The sequence below is a fragment of the Abrus precatorius genome, unplaced genomic scaffold (assembly GCF_003935025.1).
Source record: "Abrus precatorius isolate BTA unplaced genomic scaffold, Abrus_2018 Scaffold4, whole genome shotgun sequence".
Taxonomy (NCBI): domain Eukaryota; kingdom Viridiplantae; phylum Streptophyta; class Magnoliopsida; order Fabales; family Fabaceae; genus Abrus; species Abrus precatorius.
Window position 1 is genome coordinate 19,659,609 of NW_020874384.1, and position 16,227 is coordinate 19,675,835.

General features: G+C 30.8%; 4 protein-coding genes across 4 annotated transcripts; 3 read left to right on the forward strand and 1 right to left on the reverse strand.

The window, feature by feature from the left end:
- Positions 1 to 996: 996 nt before the first annotated feature.
- Positions 997 to 2,052, forward strand: LOC113865531. The gene is made up of 4 exons (XM_027500147.1): positions 997 to 1,112; positions 1,346 to 1,464; positions 1,601 to 1,728; positions 1,844 to 2,052. Exons 1-4 carry the CDS (start codon positions 1,061 to 1,063, stop codon positions 1,977 to 1,979), a joined length of 435 nt encoding a protein of 144 aa, XP_027355948.1. The 5' UTR covers positions 997 to 1,060; the 3' UTR covers positions 1,980 to 2,052.
- A 4,480-nt stretch (positions 2,053 to 6,532) lies between these two features.
- LOC113864515 (isoflavone reductase-like protein) lies at positions 6,533 to 9,659 on the forward strand. Its single transcript, XM_027498321.1, has 5 exons — positions 6,533 to 6,774; positions 6,907 to 7,041; positions 8,665 to 8,908; positions 8,993 to 9,196; positions 9,325 to 9,659. Exons 1-5 carry the CDS (start codon positions 6,592 to 6,594, stop codon positions 9,489 to 9,491), a joined length of 933 nt encoding a protein of 310 aa, XP_027354122.1. The 5' UTR covers positions 6,533 to 6,591; the 3' UTR covers positions 9,492 to 9,659.
- A 1,397-nt stretch (positions 9,660 to 11,056) lies between these two features.
- LOC113864493 (isoflavone reductase-like protein) lies at positions 11,057 to 13,001 on the forward strand. The gene is made up of 5 exons (XM_027498262.1): positions 11,057 to 11,239; positions 11,359 to 11,493; positions 11,839 to 12,082; positions 12,421 to 12,624; positions 12,835 to 13,001. The coding sequence occupies exons 1-5, from the start codon at positions 11,057 to 11,059 to the stop codon at positions 12,999 to 13,001; spliced, it is 933 nt and encodes a 310-aa protein (XP_027354063.1).
- A 1,184-nt stretch (positions 13,002 to 14,185) lies between these two features.
- LOC113866292 lies at positions 14,186 to 14,740 on the reverse strand. Its single transcript, XM_027501173.1, has 2 exons — positions 14,629 to 14,740; positions 14,186 to 14,481 (listed from the first exon to the last, which is right to left on the reverse strand). Exons 1-2 carry the CDS (start codon positions 14,738 to 14,740, stop codon positions 14,186 to 14,188), a joined length of 408 nt encoding a protein of 135 aa, XP_027356974.1.
- Between the last annotated feature and the right edge of the window lie 1,487 nt (positions 14,741 to 16,227).

The window sequence follows — 16,227 nt, forward strand, 5'->3', positions numbered from 1 at the left end:
TAGTTTATGATATGTAATGCAATACGATAGAAAGAAAAAATAGGGATAAATGACAGAGATTAAATAAATTTTAAAATTATTAAAGTTTTTATAATCAAATGTTATAAGATGGAAATCCGTCATGAAAACGGTCAAATCAAATGTTTTTTTAATTGGAAATTTTTACGTTTCAAAATAAGGTAATAAATGTAAATATCAAATTTTAAGACTGGTTTTAAACATAAAAAGTTAATAAACATTTTTAAAATAATATTAATTGCTATTTTTACTAGTATTTTTTATTCATATTAAATATTTATATTATTTAAATAGTTTAAGAGTAAAAAAATCACTAATAAAAGATAATAAAAATGAACAATTAATTTTAATAAAATAATTGAATTTTTATCTATATAATTTATCCTCTCTAAGTAAATAAATAAGAACAGAAATAATAAAAAAGTGTGATAAATAATTTTTAATACAAAACAATACAATTGATATATAATTAAAACCCACGCACATTAATAAAACTATGACCTTAAACATGCAATTAATCTGGGTATAAATATTTTAAATATATCATATAATTTACTTATGTTTTCTTAGCCAGTCTTAAAAATGATTAGCAAGACCCTGGGAAGAACTAAATGTATGTGTAAAAGGGCAGAGAAAATCTTAGAAGAACTAACACAAACTTCTAACAGTTATAAGTATTAAAAAATGGAAGGTACGAGGATGTAGCCGCCTTATTTCCTGAAGTCTGTGGGCAAACCTTAACCCAAAACCTCTAAAATATTCTACGAGCGGGGTCTCTGTCCTCATCAGCATTATCACTTAACACCCCAAGCTTTTGAATGTGACACATTGACCTTACCCATTCTGGACATTAAAAAATTCCCAAGAGATAAGAACAAAATAGATCAACTAATTGGAGCTTTGTCACTTATACTCCGCCACTCCGTTATATATATCTTATACAAATTTGTTGAAATTAAGAAATTGTTCATCCATTTAGTAAGACATTTAAGTGTGACTTTCTTATTAAGTTTACTACCACAAAGAAAGAAATTCAGCTGCAATGGGTTCTCTTATGGCAGGATGGGACTCTATCGCCCTGGATCCTGAATCAGGTACGAATAATTAGTACATGTCATGTTTTGCTTCACCTTTTTGTCGCGTTAAGATGAAAAAATTTTGTTTGGACGAGAGCCAAGTGGTTCTTCTGACCAATTATGTATATGAATTTTAGTTTATGAAAAGAAATTGATACCTGAGTGGTTAGGAGCGTATGATTCTGGATCACCGTATAATTACTAGAGATAGATCTGATGTGGGAAAAGCTTAATTTTTTTAACTGTTTCAGCGACACTTGAAAGGAATCGCTCGCTCACCAAAGAAGAAATTGATGCTTACTGGAGAACACGGAAGAATATAGAGGAAGAACACCTCAGAGCCATTTCCAATTTATCAGATACCATTCAGGTTTGACTTTGAAATTGACATATCTAGAAACCTTAGCTCTGTTTTTGTGTGGATTTAGTACTATATATATATATATATATATATATATATATATATATAGTAATATGTTTCGATATTTATGATGGATAATGGACAGGCCAAAAAGTATGAAGAATCAGACAGGTTTCATAAGTCAAGTCCCATGCCCTTGGCCCGCATAAAGGAGTCCCTAGGCATGGATGTTGACACAAAAAGTTTGGAGCAGCTTATCAAGAAAAATGGGTGGTAAATTAAATTACAGATTAATATTATAAATGCATAATTGGGTCAATTATCCTATATATAGATCCTTTTAATTTGGATGATATAAAATTGATACTAATTTGGGAAATGGTTGCAGGTGGACTAAGAGCAGCTGGGCATTTCTGAATGAACCTCCAGTGATAGAAGCTGCTTCCAACAACTATGTATCACAGTTTCACGTAGCCAACTTGGGATCATCCAAAATTAACCCCAGAGATGGAATTAGTGCTTGATTTGAGTCTTTCCCACTTCATCTTGTATATATCCACAAATATAGTTGGTCTCTCTGTATAAAGCCTTCTATTTCGCCACTGAATAACTTCTGCAGAATAACTGTATTTTCTTTTTCTTTTCCTGCTTGCTTGAAAAGCTCGCTGAAAACAATCCAAACAGATCTCTATGGTTAAGGAAGTGTGCTGTGTTTTATATCTACATTCTAATCCTCAGATGCTATTTACAGTTAGAATTGATCAATTCTTGTTATTTCTTTTGTACATTAATTATTGTAATATTTCTCGATTTATTGATTATTTATTTGACTATTTATAAATATATTTTTACTCATGAAACTTAAGAAAACAAAATATGACTTCTTTAACTAATTCTCAAAAAACAAGAATGACGTGTTTATCTTAAATGTGTTCATATTAGTGCAATTACTCTCTAGGTCAAAAATATAAAAATAGACAAAATGAATCAATATATAATTAAGTGCGTGAGCTATAATCTTCCATAAATTAGAAAAAAAAATTGTTTTATTTTTTAAATAAAATCAAATATTGGGCACACTGTACCAAAAATTAGTTATTGGTAAATATAAAATTAAACACCTGTCAAAATATTTTTATTAAATTTATCTCACTCCAGAACCACTTCCTTCTACTAATAGATTTGAAATGGTTGTAAGTTAATTATTTGGTAATTCTATGAATTTGTCATATAATTCATGATTTTAATTTAGAAAATACTTTCATATTTATTGCATAACCTGGAGAACGCAGTACATTATTTAAAAATGTTTATTTTTTGTCTGAAAAAAAAAACTGCATTATAAATGAACCGAATAAACTGGGCTTACGTTACTGTAATTATCCATTACGGTTATGTTTAAGCACATAATACTGGGTTCACCGTGTAAGCCTGTACTTTAGGCCTTTCTGAGCTTCTAGCCCATGGACCACGGTCCATTTTGTAGCGGATTATTTGAAACTGTTGAAATTAAATTTTGCTATTACACATAAAAGTATTAATTATTAAGATAAAAATAATTATTTATTACCAGTACAAAGTAACTACGTAACAACACAAATTAATCTGATTTTTGTTAAATTCACTAGATCAATGAAAAATCAAAAAATATGAAAATAACTTTTTATGATGTATATTGACTTTTTTTTAATGAATTACTAGAAATTTCATTTGAATGGTCAGTTTAAATAAAAAAAAAAATATTATTCTTACTTGACTAAAGAAAAAATTAATTATAAAAATAAAAATATTTTTTTTAATTTTTAATTTTAAAACTATTTCTCTGTTCAGATTCATTGAATGTAGACGTAACAAAAGGAGTGTCGATTCTAGAATGATGCTAAAACCAAATAGCAATTATTATTTTTTCATAAAAAAGTTACTTTTTTATTTTATACAAGTATGAGAAATTGGGGTGGGGGGCACTTCACATCATTGTTAAAGGAAAGTAGTAGATCCTTCCAAGAGGGGAAACCAAGTACGGTTGAAAACTATGGCTTCAATAAAATTTAGGTATATCTTAATATCGATTATTATGATTGATCTTAAATAAATAAAATTTATAATTTTTCATTAAAAACGTTATATAAAAATATAAAAGTTCATTATTTTAGTTATTTAAATTCAATTTATATTTATAAATATAAATAAAATTTGATATATTATTAATGAGTGATTTCATATGATATTAGCTAAAAAGTTTATAAATAAGTTTAGTTATTTAAATCACAATAAAAATACATTACAGACTAATTCGTCTATTTTTCATTTTTTTGCCATTTAAGGTTGTATTTATAGTATAGGCTTAAAAAAAATAGTTATTTAAGGTTGTTCAATTTTAAATTTATACTCTATCAATATTATTTACTCTTAATTATTTATTTTATTCATATATTCCTAAATGATTATATCATACATAAAATTCTTAGTAATATATATACAAGTTAAATTGCGCATAAAGATTAAACCAGTGGTTAATTATTTTGCGATATGGTAACACTTAATTAATAATAAATATAATATGTTATTCTATTTTGTTTACTTTTATTTTATTATTAAAATGTTTTTTTTAAGTTATAATGTATATATGACTTATTAACACATGTCACAAGCCATGTCCGATAGCGTTAATATAAAGAATAGAGCTTTTTTTTAAACTAAAACAAAAAAAAAGCCATCTTTTAGTTGATGTAGAATAAGTTATATACGATTATAGAATTAATATATAATATATTTTAATTTAAAACTAAAAAATTAAATATAATTTAATATATTAATAATTATTTTACGTACAATATTACTTAAAGTCAAGAGTAATTTAATTTAATTATTTTAGGATAAAAAAATCTTCAGTGTTTATTTTTTAAAAGATAAATTAAAAACGTGAGTCAATATCACAATTTATCTTAATTAAGTAATCAGTAATCAGTATAAATGTTATTTTTCCTAGTTTTTAAGAGATTTCTTACAGAGTTTTTAATATATTAATATTAGTTAATTATTATATTTGTTAATAAAAAAAATTATTAATTAAAAAGTGTAAAACAATGATCGCACGAAACTGAATACCTCGTGCGATTACTACATAATTCCTGATGATTCCAATCAACGACCACTCAACGTGTGTGTCTCTATCAGTTTGATCCTCGCAGAGTGTCGTACACTTCAACCTGGCCAATTCAAAGTATTCTGCGTCTGATCTATCGATCTCTTTGGTAAAAATATATTATAATGTAATGTTTTATTTAAAGATTTGGGGATGATAATTTTTTTATTAAAACTATTTTGTAACTTAATGATTTTTCAAAATAAAAAAATTAACATAATACCTTATTATACATTTAATGCCATGTTTTTTTTATTTAGTTTTATAAATATTTAATTTTTATTTAAAATATAAAATTGATTTTTTAAAAACTTCACTTACAAGCATTCAACTTAATGTTTGTGTGTGAGAGAACGATTCATTAGCCGTATAGGGTTAAAATTTGTTTTTTTTTTAAAAACTTTTTTCATTTTAAATGAGGTTAACCTAATAACCCAACTTGGATTATTTCATGTCCCTTTAAAATATTTTTTAAAACTAACCCAAACTAAACTAATTTATTTAATTAGTTTGAACTTGTCTTTTTTCTCAACCTAACCGAAATGGACTCGATTACGCCCTTAATTGATGAAATATTGAGAGTTAAGAAATGTGTGAATGAAAATTAAATGCAACAATTAATTGATTAAATGAGTTTAGATAATTTATCAAAGCAATCTGTGACCTGCTTAAACCAAAAATAACTTAAATCAAACATGTAGACAATTAGATTTTGTGTACACAATTATATATTGAAGAATAAGGACAATAAAATGTATTCCCTCCACCAACCACACGTTGGAAATGGAACTCAAAGCTCACCAACTCTTTTGCTTTGAAATGAAGATTCCCACTTCTGATAAACCACAAAAGAGTGAGAATGAAGAACCATCATTGATATCACATTTAACCCCAAAAGGAGCAGAATATCTAACACTTTTTTTTTGCCATGGAGGCAATCGATTAGAAAGAAATAACATAAAAGATATTTTTTATCCTTTTGTTATTTAGGTAGGGAAAAAAATTAATAAATGTTTTTTATTAAAAGAAATAAAAATTCTAACAAAATGTCATGTGACACTAGTCAAGGCTTAAAAAATATTTTATAAAAAACATAAAAATAAAGTTGATTTTTCATAAATTTTAATATATCTTGACGTAATTTTAACAAAAAATTATTATTTATTTATGTTTTAATATTCTTAAGACACTGACTAGTAAGATTTTTTTTTTTATTTTCATCGTTTTAATTAAAATTTTCTTTCTTTTTTATTTTAGTGAAAAGATAATACATTTTATTTGAGTTTTATTTTTTATTTTTCATAACTTAATAAGGAAATAATAAATATTACCTCTTATTCCGTCTCCAAATAATGTTTTTTTTTTCAAATAAAACAATGAGTACATACTATTCAATTTGTTTTATTTTAATTTTATGACTTTGCTAAAGTTAAAGCTTTACGATTAAATTTAACCATATACAATTAGTATTTTTATTATATAATATTAATTGCATACAAATATAATAAATATTTATTTAGAAAATATTATTTTTAGTTATTTAAAATCAGCTCTTAAAATTGATGTCAATATTTTCTATATTTTATAAAAAAAGGAATTAAAAAATAATATTTATAAAATATTTATATTTAAAAGCTGTTATTAAAAATAATTAAACTTTCTTTAAAATATAAATACTTTTTAAAAAAAATTATAAATCCTACATTCAAAATTAATTCAACTACAATTTATTAAAAACAATTGCTTCAAAACAAATTATACTCATCATGTAACTATTTTAAAATTCTTTTAAAAATGAAGTACACAATTACATTATTATCACTATGGATTATGGTAACCGCATACGTGGACACAAGGGTATTAATGTAATTCGAAAGGGAGGCCTTGCTGTTAAATGAAGGCATTGCGCGAGGCATGTCCGAGCACAGAGGAGCTTAATCCAAAGCGATTTGGAAATAGAAAAGAATCGAGTGAGAGCGAGAAGTGCGTTAATGGCTGAGAAAAGCAAGATTTTGGTAATCGGAGGCACCGGCTACATCGGTAAACATGTTGTGGAAGCAAGCGCCAAGGCTGGCCACCCTACTTTTGCTTTGGTCAGGGAATCTACACTCTCGGATCCCGCAAAGGCTTCCCTACTCCATAATTTCAAGACCTTGGGCGTTAATTTGGTTCCTGTAAGATATCATATGCTTCTCCTTCTGTTCTATTTCTTTTAATTTGCATGTATTTACACAACATGTATATATACGAGTACGTGTATAGGAAGAGTGAGTATATATATATATTAATTACGGTGGCAATGATAGGGGGATCTGTACGATCATGAGAATTTGGTGAAAGCCATCAAGCAGGTGGATGTGGTGATTTCAACGGTGGGTCACATGCAGCTTGCAGATCAGGTCAAGATCATAGCTGCCATTAAGGAGGCTGGTAATGTTAAGGTTGTCCTCTTCATTCTCTGCATTTCTAAATACCAACCTTTTGACTTCTTTGTTTACAGAGTACAGTACACATCGCCTTTGTTTCATTGCTTTTTTTTTTCTCTCCCTCTCTAAATGAATCATCACCACTGTGAATTAAAGAAAGAAAATAATTCGACCTAAACGGAATAGAAAGTTACGGTAATAGTAAGCTGCAACTGTGGATTGGTGCCATAGTGGGAGATCCAACCACTCTCACCCACCACTAGGACTTTCTTTGGACCAACTTTAGGAAATGAATAACTAGAGCATGTTTGTTTGATTTTTAAAAAGAACCATTTGTTATAATTTCGTACAAAGCTTCTTTGTGCTCCTTGCCTACTGAACAACCCTCTTATTTTTATAATTAAATAATTTTTTTTTATCACATTCAGTGTCACGTTTCTTCTTCTTCTTTACACTTTTCTTTTTATATTAATTTCTCTCCTCTTTACTCGCTTTTTACACTCAACAGATTTTGGATAAAAAAATTTGAAAGGACCGAAATATAATTTAACATATAAATTAAATATGTAATATTATATCGTATATTTAAAATTTAAAGTGCCATATTAACTTAAATTGACCATAAAAAATGTATTAAAATATCACACAGTGTGATATTTAATGCTTGGATATCAAACTCGATGTTGATATTCCTAGACATTAAAACGACAATCTTCTTGATACTTAGCCAATACTGTTATGGTTGTCTTCGTATTCAAATAAAATGAAGTTTTTCTAAAAAATTTGAAAATAAATAATTTTAACAGTAAATAAATAATTTTTTCTTAAATTAAATAAAGTATTTATGAATAATTTTAAGTAATAACCTTAACTAGACAAAATTATTTATGTAGTCAATTATTAATAATTATATTAAAAAATATATAGAAAAAATATGGAATAAAAAACAATTTAAAAAAAAAATTAACAATTAACAATTAAAAGTTAAAAACACTCGTAGCTTCCACAAACGCACGCCCAGACGCACATTCCAGAAAAGTTAGAGGAACCGTAGCTCCTCTAGCCTCCTACCGTGCAATCATGTTTGACCTGATTGAAGAAACTTTTCAACGATCTGGGCCCATCATAAATTAGTCCATCTATTATACCTAACTATTTTTCACTCAACAACTTTCCCAAGAATTAAAATGTTATTTAAACCTTCATTTTAAAATATAATTACTCACTTAATTTATCAATAATTAGATTTTAATAATTTTTTCAAGAAAAAATTTTAGACGTTACATTTTATTTAAGCTTTCTTTTATTTGTTTTATTTTATTCAAATAATGAAAGACTATTTTTATGTTTTAAAATTTATTTTATTTTATTTTATTATGTTTCATTTTATCTCACTTATAGAATATTTGTGATTTATTTTTATTAATGTCTTCTTATCAAATCTCTTACTTGTTTTCTATTTTGAAAAATTTAACACTGTAATATGAAAAATGATAAAACCTATTTCAACAATAAACGTAAAAGATGACACTGCATATCCTGGAAACATATTATCAACTGCAGAAGATCAAATTCGGTTCGAGTAATTAGCTGGAGTTGATAAGCATTCTGAAATAGGAATGATGTGTAATTTGGCAGAGGTTTTTCCCTTCTGAATTCGGGAACGACGTGGATCGCGTCCACGCAGTAGAGCCAGCAAAATCTGCATTCGCCATCAAAGCCCAAATTCGTCGTACCATTGAAGCCGAAGGCATACCCTATACATACGTTTCCAGCAATTGCTTCGCTGGCTATTTTCTGCCCACATTAGTGCAACCAGGAGTCATGGCTCCCCCTCCACCCAGAGACAAAGTCATCATCTTGGGTGATGGAAATCCTAAAGGTATAATAACTACACTTACTTTGCTAGCACCAACATCCAATATTATTTTACGTAATTTCCACTTTTCTCTTTAAATACTTGCAGCAATATTCAACAAAGAAGAGGACATTGGAACCTACACCATTAGAGCCGTGGATGACCCAAGAACATTGAACAAGATTCTCTACCTCAGGCCCCCTAAGAACATTTACTCATTCAACGACCTTGTGGCTTTGTGGGAGAAAAAGATCGGCAAGACCCTTGAAAAAATTTATGTACCAGAAGAGAAGATTCTCAAGGACATCCAAGGTCTTAAATATAAATATCCTTAGTCTCAGTGAACGCAGTTACTATAATGTTTTCTAATGTTTCAAAACTTGTACTTTAATATACAAAGCTGAATGCTGATTAATATTGATATCCCCTTTTTCTTGCAGAGGCACCAATTCCAATCAATGTGGTATTAGCAATTAACCACTCGGTGTTCGTGAAGGGTGACCACACCAACTTTGAGATTGAGCCCTCTTTTGGGGTCGAGGCTTCGGAGCTATACCCGGACGTCAAATACACCACCGTGGAAGAATACCTTGATCAGTTCGTTTGAGAATTGTAAAAGAAGGACGCACTTTACGCTTTTGTCATCTTCAAATTATTAAATAATTTGAATTGTTGATTTGAAGATTGACGCCGGAACTACTCTGCCTCTACTGCTTATTGCATCTTATTTGCTTTGTAAAACTGTTGATGTTTTAGCACCCCAACTCTTCAAAAAAAAAAAAAAAAAAAAAAGAAGAAGAAGAAGAACGTGTCTTGTGTCAAAAGGTCGCCGAGTGGTGTCACTTCTTCACGCTGTAGTATGTTTCCATACGACTTGCTGTAATAACTGAGTTTCTGCTTTTGTTCTTTCTGTGTTATACCTTCTGCTTCTTCTTTTTTCTTGTGAACGATCATATATTTTGTTGTTTTTATTCTCGTAACTAAATAAGACAATAATAAAAACTATTCTCTTATCTCCTCTCCAATTAAATTTTTATTTTTCTCAAATAAAAAAATGAACACATGAATGTTAAGGTTGTGTCCTCATTCTCAGCATTTCTAAATACTAACCTCTTTGTTTCCAGTTTACAGTTGCACATTGCCTTTGTTTCAATGCTTCCTTTTTTTTATTCTCTAAATGAATCATCATCCACAGTCAATTAAAGAAAGAAAAATCGATCTAAACGGAGTAGAAAGTTACGGGAGATAGTAAGCTGCATGGGCGAAACTGTGGAGTGGTGCCACAGAGATCCTACCATTATCACCACTGGGACCTTCTTTTTTTGGGTCCACTGCCGACTTTTGGGAATGATTAATTATTATTATTTTTATTCTTTTTTTTATATTTCTCTCCTCTTTTCTCACTTTACACTCAATAAAAAGAACAAAATAAAATTTAACATATAAATTAAATTGACCATAAAAAATATACCAGAGAATAATATAAACTTCTGTCACATAATATGATATTTAATGTTGTGATATCAAATTCTCGTATTGATATTTTTACAAAATTCTTAATCTCAAGTCTCAACACGTTAGAAAATGACAACCTTCTTGATGTTTAGCCATTGTTATAGTTGTCGTTGTAATCAAAGAAAATGAAGTTTTAACAATAAACTTTAAAATAAATAAATAGACAAAATTATTCTTAAATTAAAAAAATTATTCATGAATAATTTTAAGCAATAACTTTAAATAGAAAAAAAATGTATGTAGACAATTATTAATAAGTTATATGAAATTGCATTTATAGAAAATATATAGAATAAAAAACATGCGAAATTCGCTTTTCGCATCTCCCTATCTCCCTCCTCCTTCAATTCTCTCTCATCTCTCTTGCCCAACCCCTCTCCCAACTTTCCTCTTCTTCCATGCTCAACCCTCCTCTCCTTCCCATTTCCACCCAGCCCCCGTAGAGGATCCGTATCCATATCTCCTAGTCAATTGTGGTCATAGGTTGTCACTTGTCAGTACTCCCTATTTTACATCAAATGGGTATAATCGTAAATTTGTAGTTCCAATTGGGCCTTCTTAGTTCTTGCTGTTGCTGATAAATCAAGGTTCTTACTCCGAATAAAGTTTGGCAAGAAAATAATTGAGTGACAGTGTTTGTGTGTAGTAATGGCGTTGATGGGTGAGAAAAGCAAGATTTTGATAATTGGAGGGACGGGTTACATTGGCAAACACATAGTGGAAGCAAGTGCAAAGGCTGGACATCCCACTTTCGCTTTGGTCAGAGAATCCACAATCTCTAACCCCGCGAAGACTAAACTCCTTGACAATTTCAAGACTTTGGGCGTTAATTTGATCCCTGTAAGAAAAACGTGATAATTTTCCTCTTACCTTGTTATATTCCATTTCTTTATGTGTTTAGATTATAGTCATGAACTTTTAGCTGATGTACTGATTTTAGTTTGAAATGGCAATGGCAGGGAGATCTCTACGATCATGAGAATTTGGTTGAAGTCATGAAGCAGGTGAACGTTGTCATATCGGCTGTGGGTAGTTTGCAGATTGCTGATCAAGTCAACATCATCGCTGCAATTAAGGAGGCTGGTAATGTTAAGGTTGTCCTCTTAAATCCCAAGAGTTTTTCTCATAAAATATCAAATCACCTAATAAAATAATACGCACGAGACTCTTGCTTAGTGGAATTTAGGCCTGTCGTTGTGCTAATTAAGATGCACCATCTATAATATAAAGATAGGAAAAACAAAGCATATAAAGAAATCCTTTTCTACGACATATGTAAATAAAATATTTGAATAAAAAAAGTACAAATAGTCGTGATTATTTTCAAAATTATTCTTTATTTATATGTTTTTCTAAAGTCTTGGTCTGGCTTTGTATCATAGTAAACTCCGAGTTCGGTAAGCATTGTTTGTGAAGTAGGAAAAGTGTACTGTGCGCAGAGATTTATCCCTTCGGACTTTGGGAACGACGTGGATCGTGTTAACGCTGTGGACCCAGCAAAATCATTTTTTGCTACCAAAGCCCAAATTCGACGTACCATTGAAGCCGAAGGCATACCATACACATACGTCTCCACCAACTGCTTCGCTGGCTATTTTCTGCCCACGTTTGCCCAGCCAGGTGCCGCTGCTCCACCTCCACCCAATCACAAACTCATTATCTTTGGCCATGGAAATATCAAAGGTTACTACATTTACCCCTCTCTACTGTTCTTCACTTCTTTCTAAAGTATGTACATTAATCTTAGACTTCAAAATCACACCATTCAACATCCATCTAATATCATTTAGTTAGTGCCCATTACCCGATAATTTGAAATTAATTCTTAATTAAACTGCACTCCGTATTTAATTAGACAGAGATAGAGGATAATTTTTCTTTTTATTACAAAGTCTTTCATATAGTCCAAATATCTTACTCATCGTACTTAAACTACTTGCTATTCATAGTAACTGTGTGGAGCTTTGATGGTTTAGCTCCCTACAGTTTTTTTTTTTAATTATTCTCTTGATTTCGAGCAGCAATATTCAACAACGAAGAGGACATAGGAACCTACACCGTTAAAGCTGTGGATGACCAGAGAACATTGAACAAGGTTCTGTACCTTAGGCCTCCTAAGAACATTTATTCATTCAACGAGGTTGTGGCCTTGTGGGAAAAGAAGATTGGGAAGACCCTCGAAAAATCTTATGTTTCAGAGGACAAGCTTCTCAAGGACATTGAAGGTCTTTATAAATGTCATAAGTCTCAGTTAATCTAAATTACACCAATGTTGTTTTCTACGTTTCAAATTTTGAAACCTATTACCATTAGATAATCGTTGGTAATAAGGTAGTGCATTCTTAAATTCTTTCTGAAATTGGCTCAAACCATACAATATATACAATACAAAACTGAATGTGTGGTATTCGAATTCATGTTCCCTTTTCTTGCAGAGGCACCACTTCAGATCAAACTGGGATTAGCAATCAGCCACTCGGTGTTCGTGAAGGGTGACCACACCAACTTTGAGATTGAGCCTTCTTTTGGGGTTGAGGCTTCCGAGTTGTACCCAGATGTCAAATACACCACCGTGGAAGAATACCTTGACAAGTTCGTTTGAGAATTTCAAAAGGATTGAAACTTGCTAATGTTTTACTGGACTAGTTGAAAATTGAAAATGATAATTTCTGACGTGGTACGGTACTCATAACTCTGTTTCCGCCTCTGCTTTTGTTTTACCTTCTTCCACAAGTACTGTGTGTATAACCACGCGTAAATACTGATCCAGGCTTTTCTTTAAGATTCCCATTACCATTAGCAATGGAAAATTGTTTTCTAACCACACGTGAATGATTCATTGAGAATTGAGAGCAATTTAACAGATTGGAATAAATCTTTCATGTTACATGCATAATAGATGAAGAAACCACGTGTAGGTACCATTTTTTCTATAACTTTGCTTCATGAAAAAAAAATAAAAAATCTATAGAGCTAGAAAGGTGGGTCTCAACTTTCAGAATATAAGCGACTACCCATGATTTCACGGTCAAAGTTGCTATTAGACACATAATTTTGGGACAAACGGAGCCGGATAATAGGATTTAGGAGATCATATAAGTCAAAATTCATTTATAAGCGTGATGTGGGTAACAAAATTGAGTATATGACCGTACTGTCTCATTAAAGTACCAGATAGGTAAGGTTATGTATTAGACCTTTTAAGGAAAATGTTATGATGATTGTTGTGTTAACATAACTGATATTTGTCTCTTTCAAATTATAATGAATCATAACATGGATCATGGATGCTTACTCAGAAAGTGAAGTGTCATCATGGCACGCAAGCTTTAGTATTACGTTAGCTGCAATTTAAACAAACTTTACTACTATGTGTAGAATAATGTTATACCTTTCTAGCTGAGGAAGGAAGAGTCAATTCTGCAAAAAGCGAACCGTGTGCTCAATTGTGATGAAGTACAAACAGAATTCTTTGACGAAATTCCTACTACAATTCTTCAATTTTGTAAAGGAAAAGAAAAACCATAATCAGGCTATATGCTATTGCTTGTGACAAGAGACACTACATACTTCCGCAATGGGATTGTTTATTGTACCTCAACAATAGAAATAATATTTACTAACTAAACAACCAACCCCAACCAATTTATATCAATTCAGACTCAAGCTATAAACATTTGTAGATGACATATTTACAAAATAATAAATTAATTCCGTTTCTCACCAACATAAATTGTTCTTTCATTAACAGCCTGAGATCCAAAGCCAGTAAAAGCAGCATGTCTGTCACCAAACACTTGTTTGTCTGATACTTGTTTGATTGACTTGGACGTGTATTTTGGGAGAGGAGAGAGCGAGCCCATCATGAGTTGTATTTGTTCCAAGTGTGTGATTATGATATGAGTGTGACCCCGTTGCAGTAACTCTAGCACTAGTTCCAGATGATGGAGTTTGTAATGGTTCTGGGGCAGGTGCTGAGGCCAGTTCCTCCTCAAACTTGGCTGGTGGTGGTTCTGTTCTTATGATATAATTCTGTGTGTACCTGATCATTCTTCTGACCTTCATTCCCTCAGTTATATTTCCTGTAAATTTGGATGCAAATATTGAAAAGAATGAGAACAACAAAACTACAAATCCTAAAGAAGTAACTAGCTGGCAAAGAAGCAAACGAAGAACTTAATTTGTATCATTTTTGAGGAATCGTGGTTACTTAAAATAAAGATCCTTACCATTTGAATCGAGGTCAGCCTTTGAATTCTCTGACAAGAGAATGAGTGTAGGTGTGATTATTGTAAGGAAAGCCCAGAAGAAGAATATTGGAATAAGAGTCCTTTCATTCATTTGTTGGGAATAGTAGAGCAATATCATGCACTTCTAGTAAGGTTTGCACAAGACTTTTTGCTTGTAAGGGACAAAGTGAGAAAGAGGCAGGCGTGGAATACGATGTTTTTGGCTTCAGGAGATTAGCTGGCCATGTTTAAAAACAAATGCTATCAAAATATAGAATAAAAGAATAATAGAAACTGCTACTCAATTTGATTATTATATAAAGTAGAGTCAAGTTTTAACAACTAAACTTGTTATTTGGTTTCGCGGTTGTTGGATGGTTGTTATTATTATAGCCATTGATCTGGCTGGCGGTGTAATAAGTCAGAATCTGTCGTGGCTCGGTACAATTGGCACTGATAGTAATCATCCAATGCTGAGCTCTAACAATACTATACAATCCCCCACCCCTTCTTATTGATGATAACTTTCCAACTTCCAAATTATGCTGCAATATTTTTATGATCATCAAGTTTCATGTACGTAGAAATAGTCTGAAGTACTGTGTGCGCATACGCTCGTGGTTGTATAGACACTATAATATTTCTCATCATTGTGATAAAGTAATATCCACTAGCTTAAACACATCTAACTAATTAACTCTCCCAAATACAGCGGGAAAGAGTGCTTCTTACGTATTCGATATTGCATCATTGTGAGCTGGCCTGCTTCTTACTATTGCTTGCTTGTAAATTTGACAATTTTCACTCTGACAAAGGAAACAAAATTTAGATATAATTAGTTTCTGACAACGCAATAGGAGATAGCATTTTACCGCAAGGGTAGTGCGAGGGAAAAACAATATATTCCTCTTTCTACCACTTTGTTTTATGCTTGCAAAGGTAGAAATGTAATCCAAACACTTTAACTACTGAGATTTATACACGTGTGTATTCTACAATCTTAAAAGGTGGAACTCCCTTCTCAATACCGTTAGAAGGTTCCTATAAGTCATTTTAATAAGGCAAGAGAGAGTCAACTAAGGCTAAAATTTAGCTCTATATATAATGTGAGTCCTCGTTTATTATTATTAATAAGAGTAGTAATAGTAATAATTGAAATAAAAGCCACAGTGCGTCACCTAAATAACTAGAGACAAAACTAATTATACTTCGATTTCTTCATCCAAACCAGACTGAAACGCCACTCTACTTTCCTGTATACCTCTATCAAGAATTAAAGAGGGATATCGCTAAATTTTTTAACAGAAAATTGAAAAATCCCTAAATAATTCCCAAAAATAAAGTAATTAAAACCTTTTAATCAAATCAATCAAGAGCAACGCTGGCAAGAAATTTCCAAGTTGCATAAAAGAAACACTGCTTTCTAAGTACTGAATTGTCCTCACCACCTCCCTCAGTGGAATTTTTTGCAGCTTTTGACATATTCTACATTTTCCTTATTATGAGTGGCATTTCCGGCCAAGACTGATTCTTGAAGTATATATTGTCTATATAGAACAAGTCTACTTTTAGTGGGAAAGATTTTTCTCTATGCAATTC

What these genes read in the sequence shown, in the direction of transcription:
- LOC113865531 (XM_027500147.1), top strand. Translation starts at nt 1,061, where the DNA reads ATGGGTTCTCTTATGGCAGGATGGGACTCTATCGCCCTGGATCCTGAA. An exon ending in CGCCCTGGATCCTGAATCAG is followed by an intron (nt 1,113 to 1,345) that starts GTACGAATAATT and finishes TAACTGTTTCAG; the next exon opens with CGACACTTGAAAGGAATCGC. An exon ending in ATTTATCAGATACCATTCAG is followed by an intron (nt 1,465 to 1,600) that starts GTTTGACTTTGA and finishes GATAATGGACAG; the next exon opens with GCCAAAAAGTATGAAGAATC.
- LOC113864515 (XM_027498321.1), top strand. Translation starts at nt 6,592, where the DNA reads ATGGCTGAGAAAAGCAAGATTTTGGTAATCGGAGGCACCGGCTACATC. An exon ending in AGGAGGCTGGTAATGTTAAG is followed by an intron (nt 7,042 to 8,664) that starts GTTGTCCTCTTC and finishes GTAATTTGGCAG; the next exon opens with AGGTTTTTCCCTTCTGAATT. An exon ending in GATTCTCAAGGACATCCAAG is followed by an intron (nt 9,197 to 9,324) that starts GTCTTAAATATA and finishes TTTTTCTTGCAG; the next exon opens with AGGCACCAATTCCAATCAAT.
- LOC113864493 (XM_027498262.1), top strand. Translation starts at nt 11,057, where the DNA reads ATGGGTGAGAAAAGCAAGATTTTGATAATTGGAGGGACGGGTTACATT. An exon ending in AGGAGGCTGGTAATGTTAAG is followed by an intron (nt 11,494 to 11,838) that starts GTTGTCCTCTTA and finishes TACTGTGCGCAG; the next exon opens with AGATTTATCCCTTCGGACTT. An exon ending in GCTTCTCAAGGACATTGAAG is followed by an intron (nt 12,625 to 12,834) that starts GTCTTTATAAAT and finishes CTTTTCTTGCAG; the next exon opens with AGGCACCACTTCAGATCAAA.
- LOC113866292 (XM_027501173.1), bottom strand. Translation starts at nt 14,740, where the DNA reads ATGAATGAAAGGACTCTTATTCCAATATTCTTCTTCTGGGCTTTCCTT. An exon ending in GGCTGACCTCGATTCAAATG is followed by an intron (nt 14,482 to 14,628) that starts GTAAGGATCTTT and finishes CCAAATTTACAG; the next exon opens with GAAATATAACTGAGGGAATG.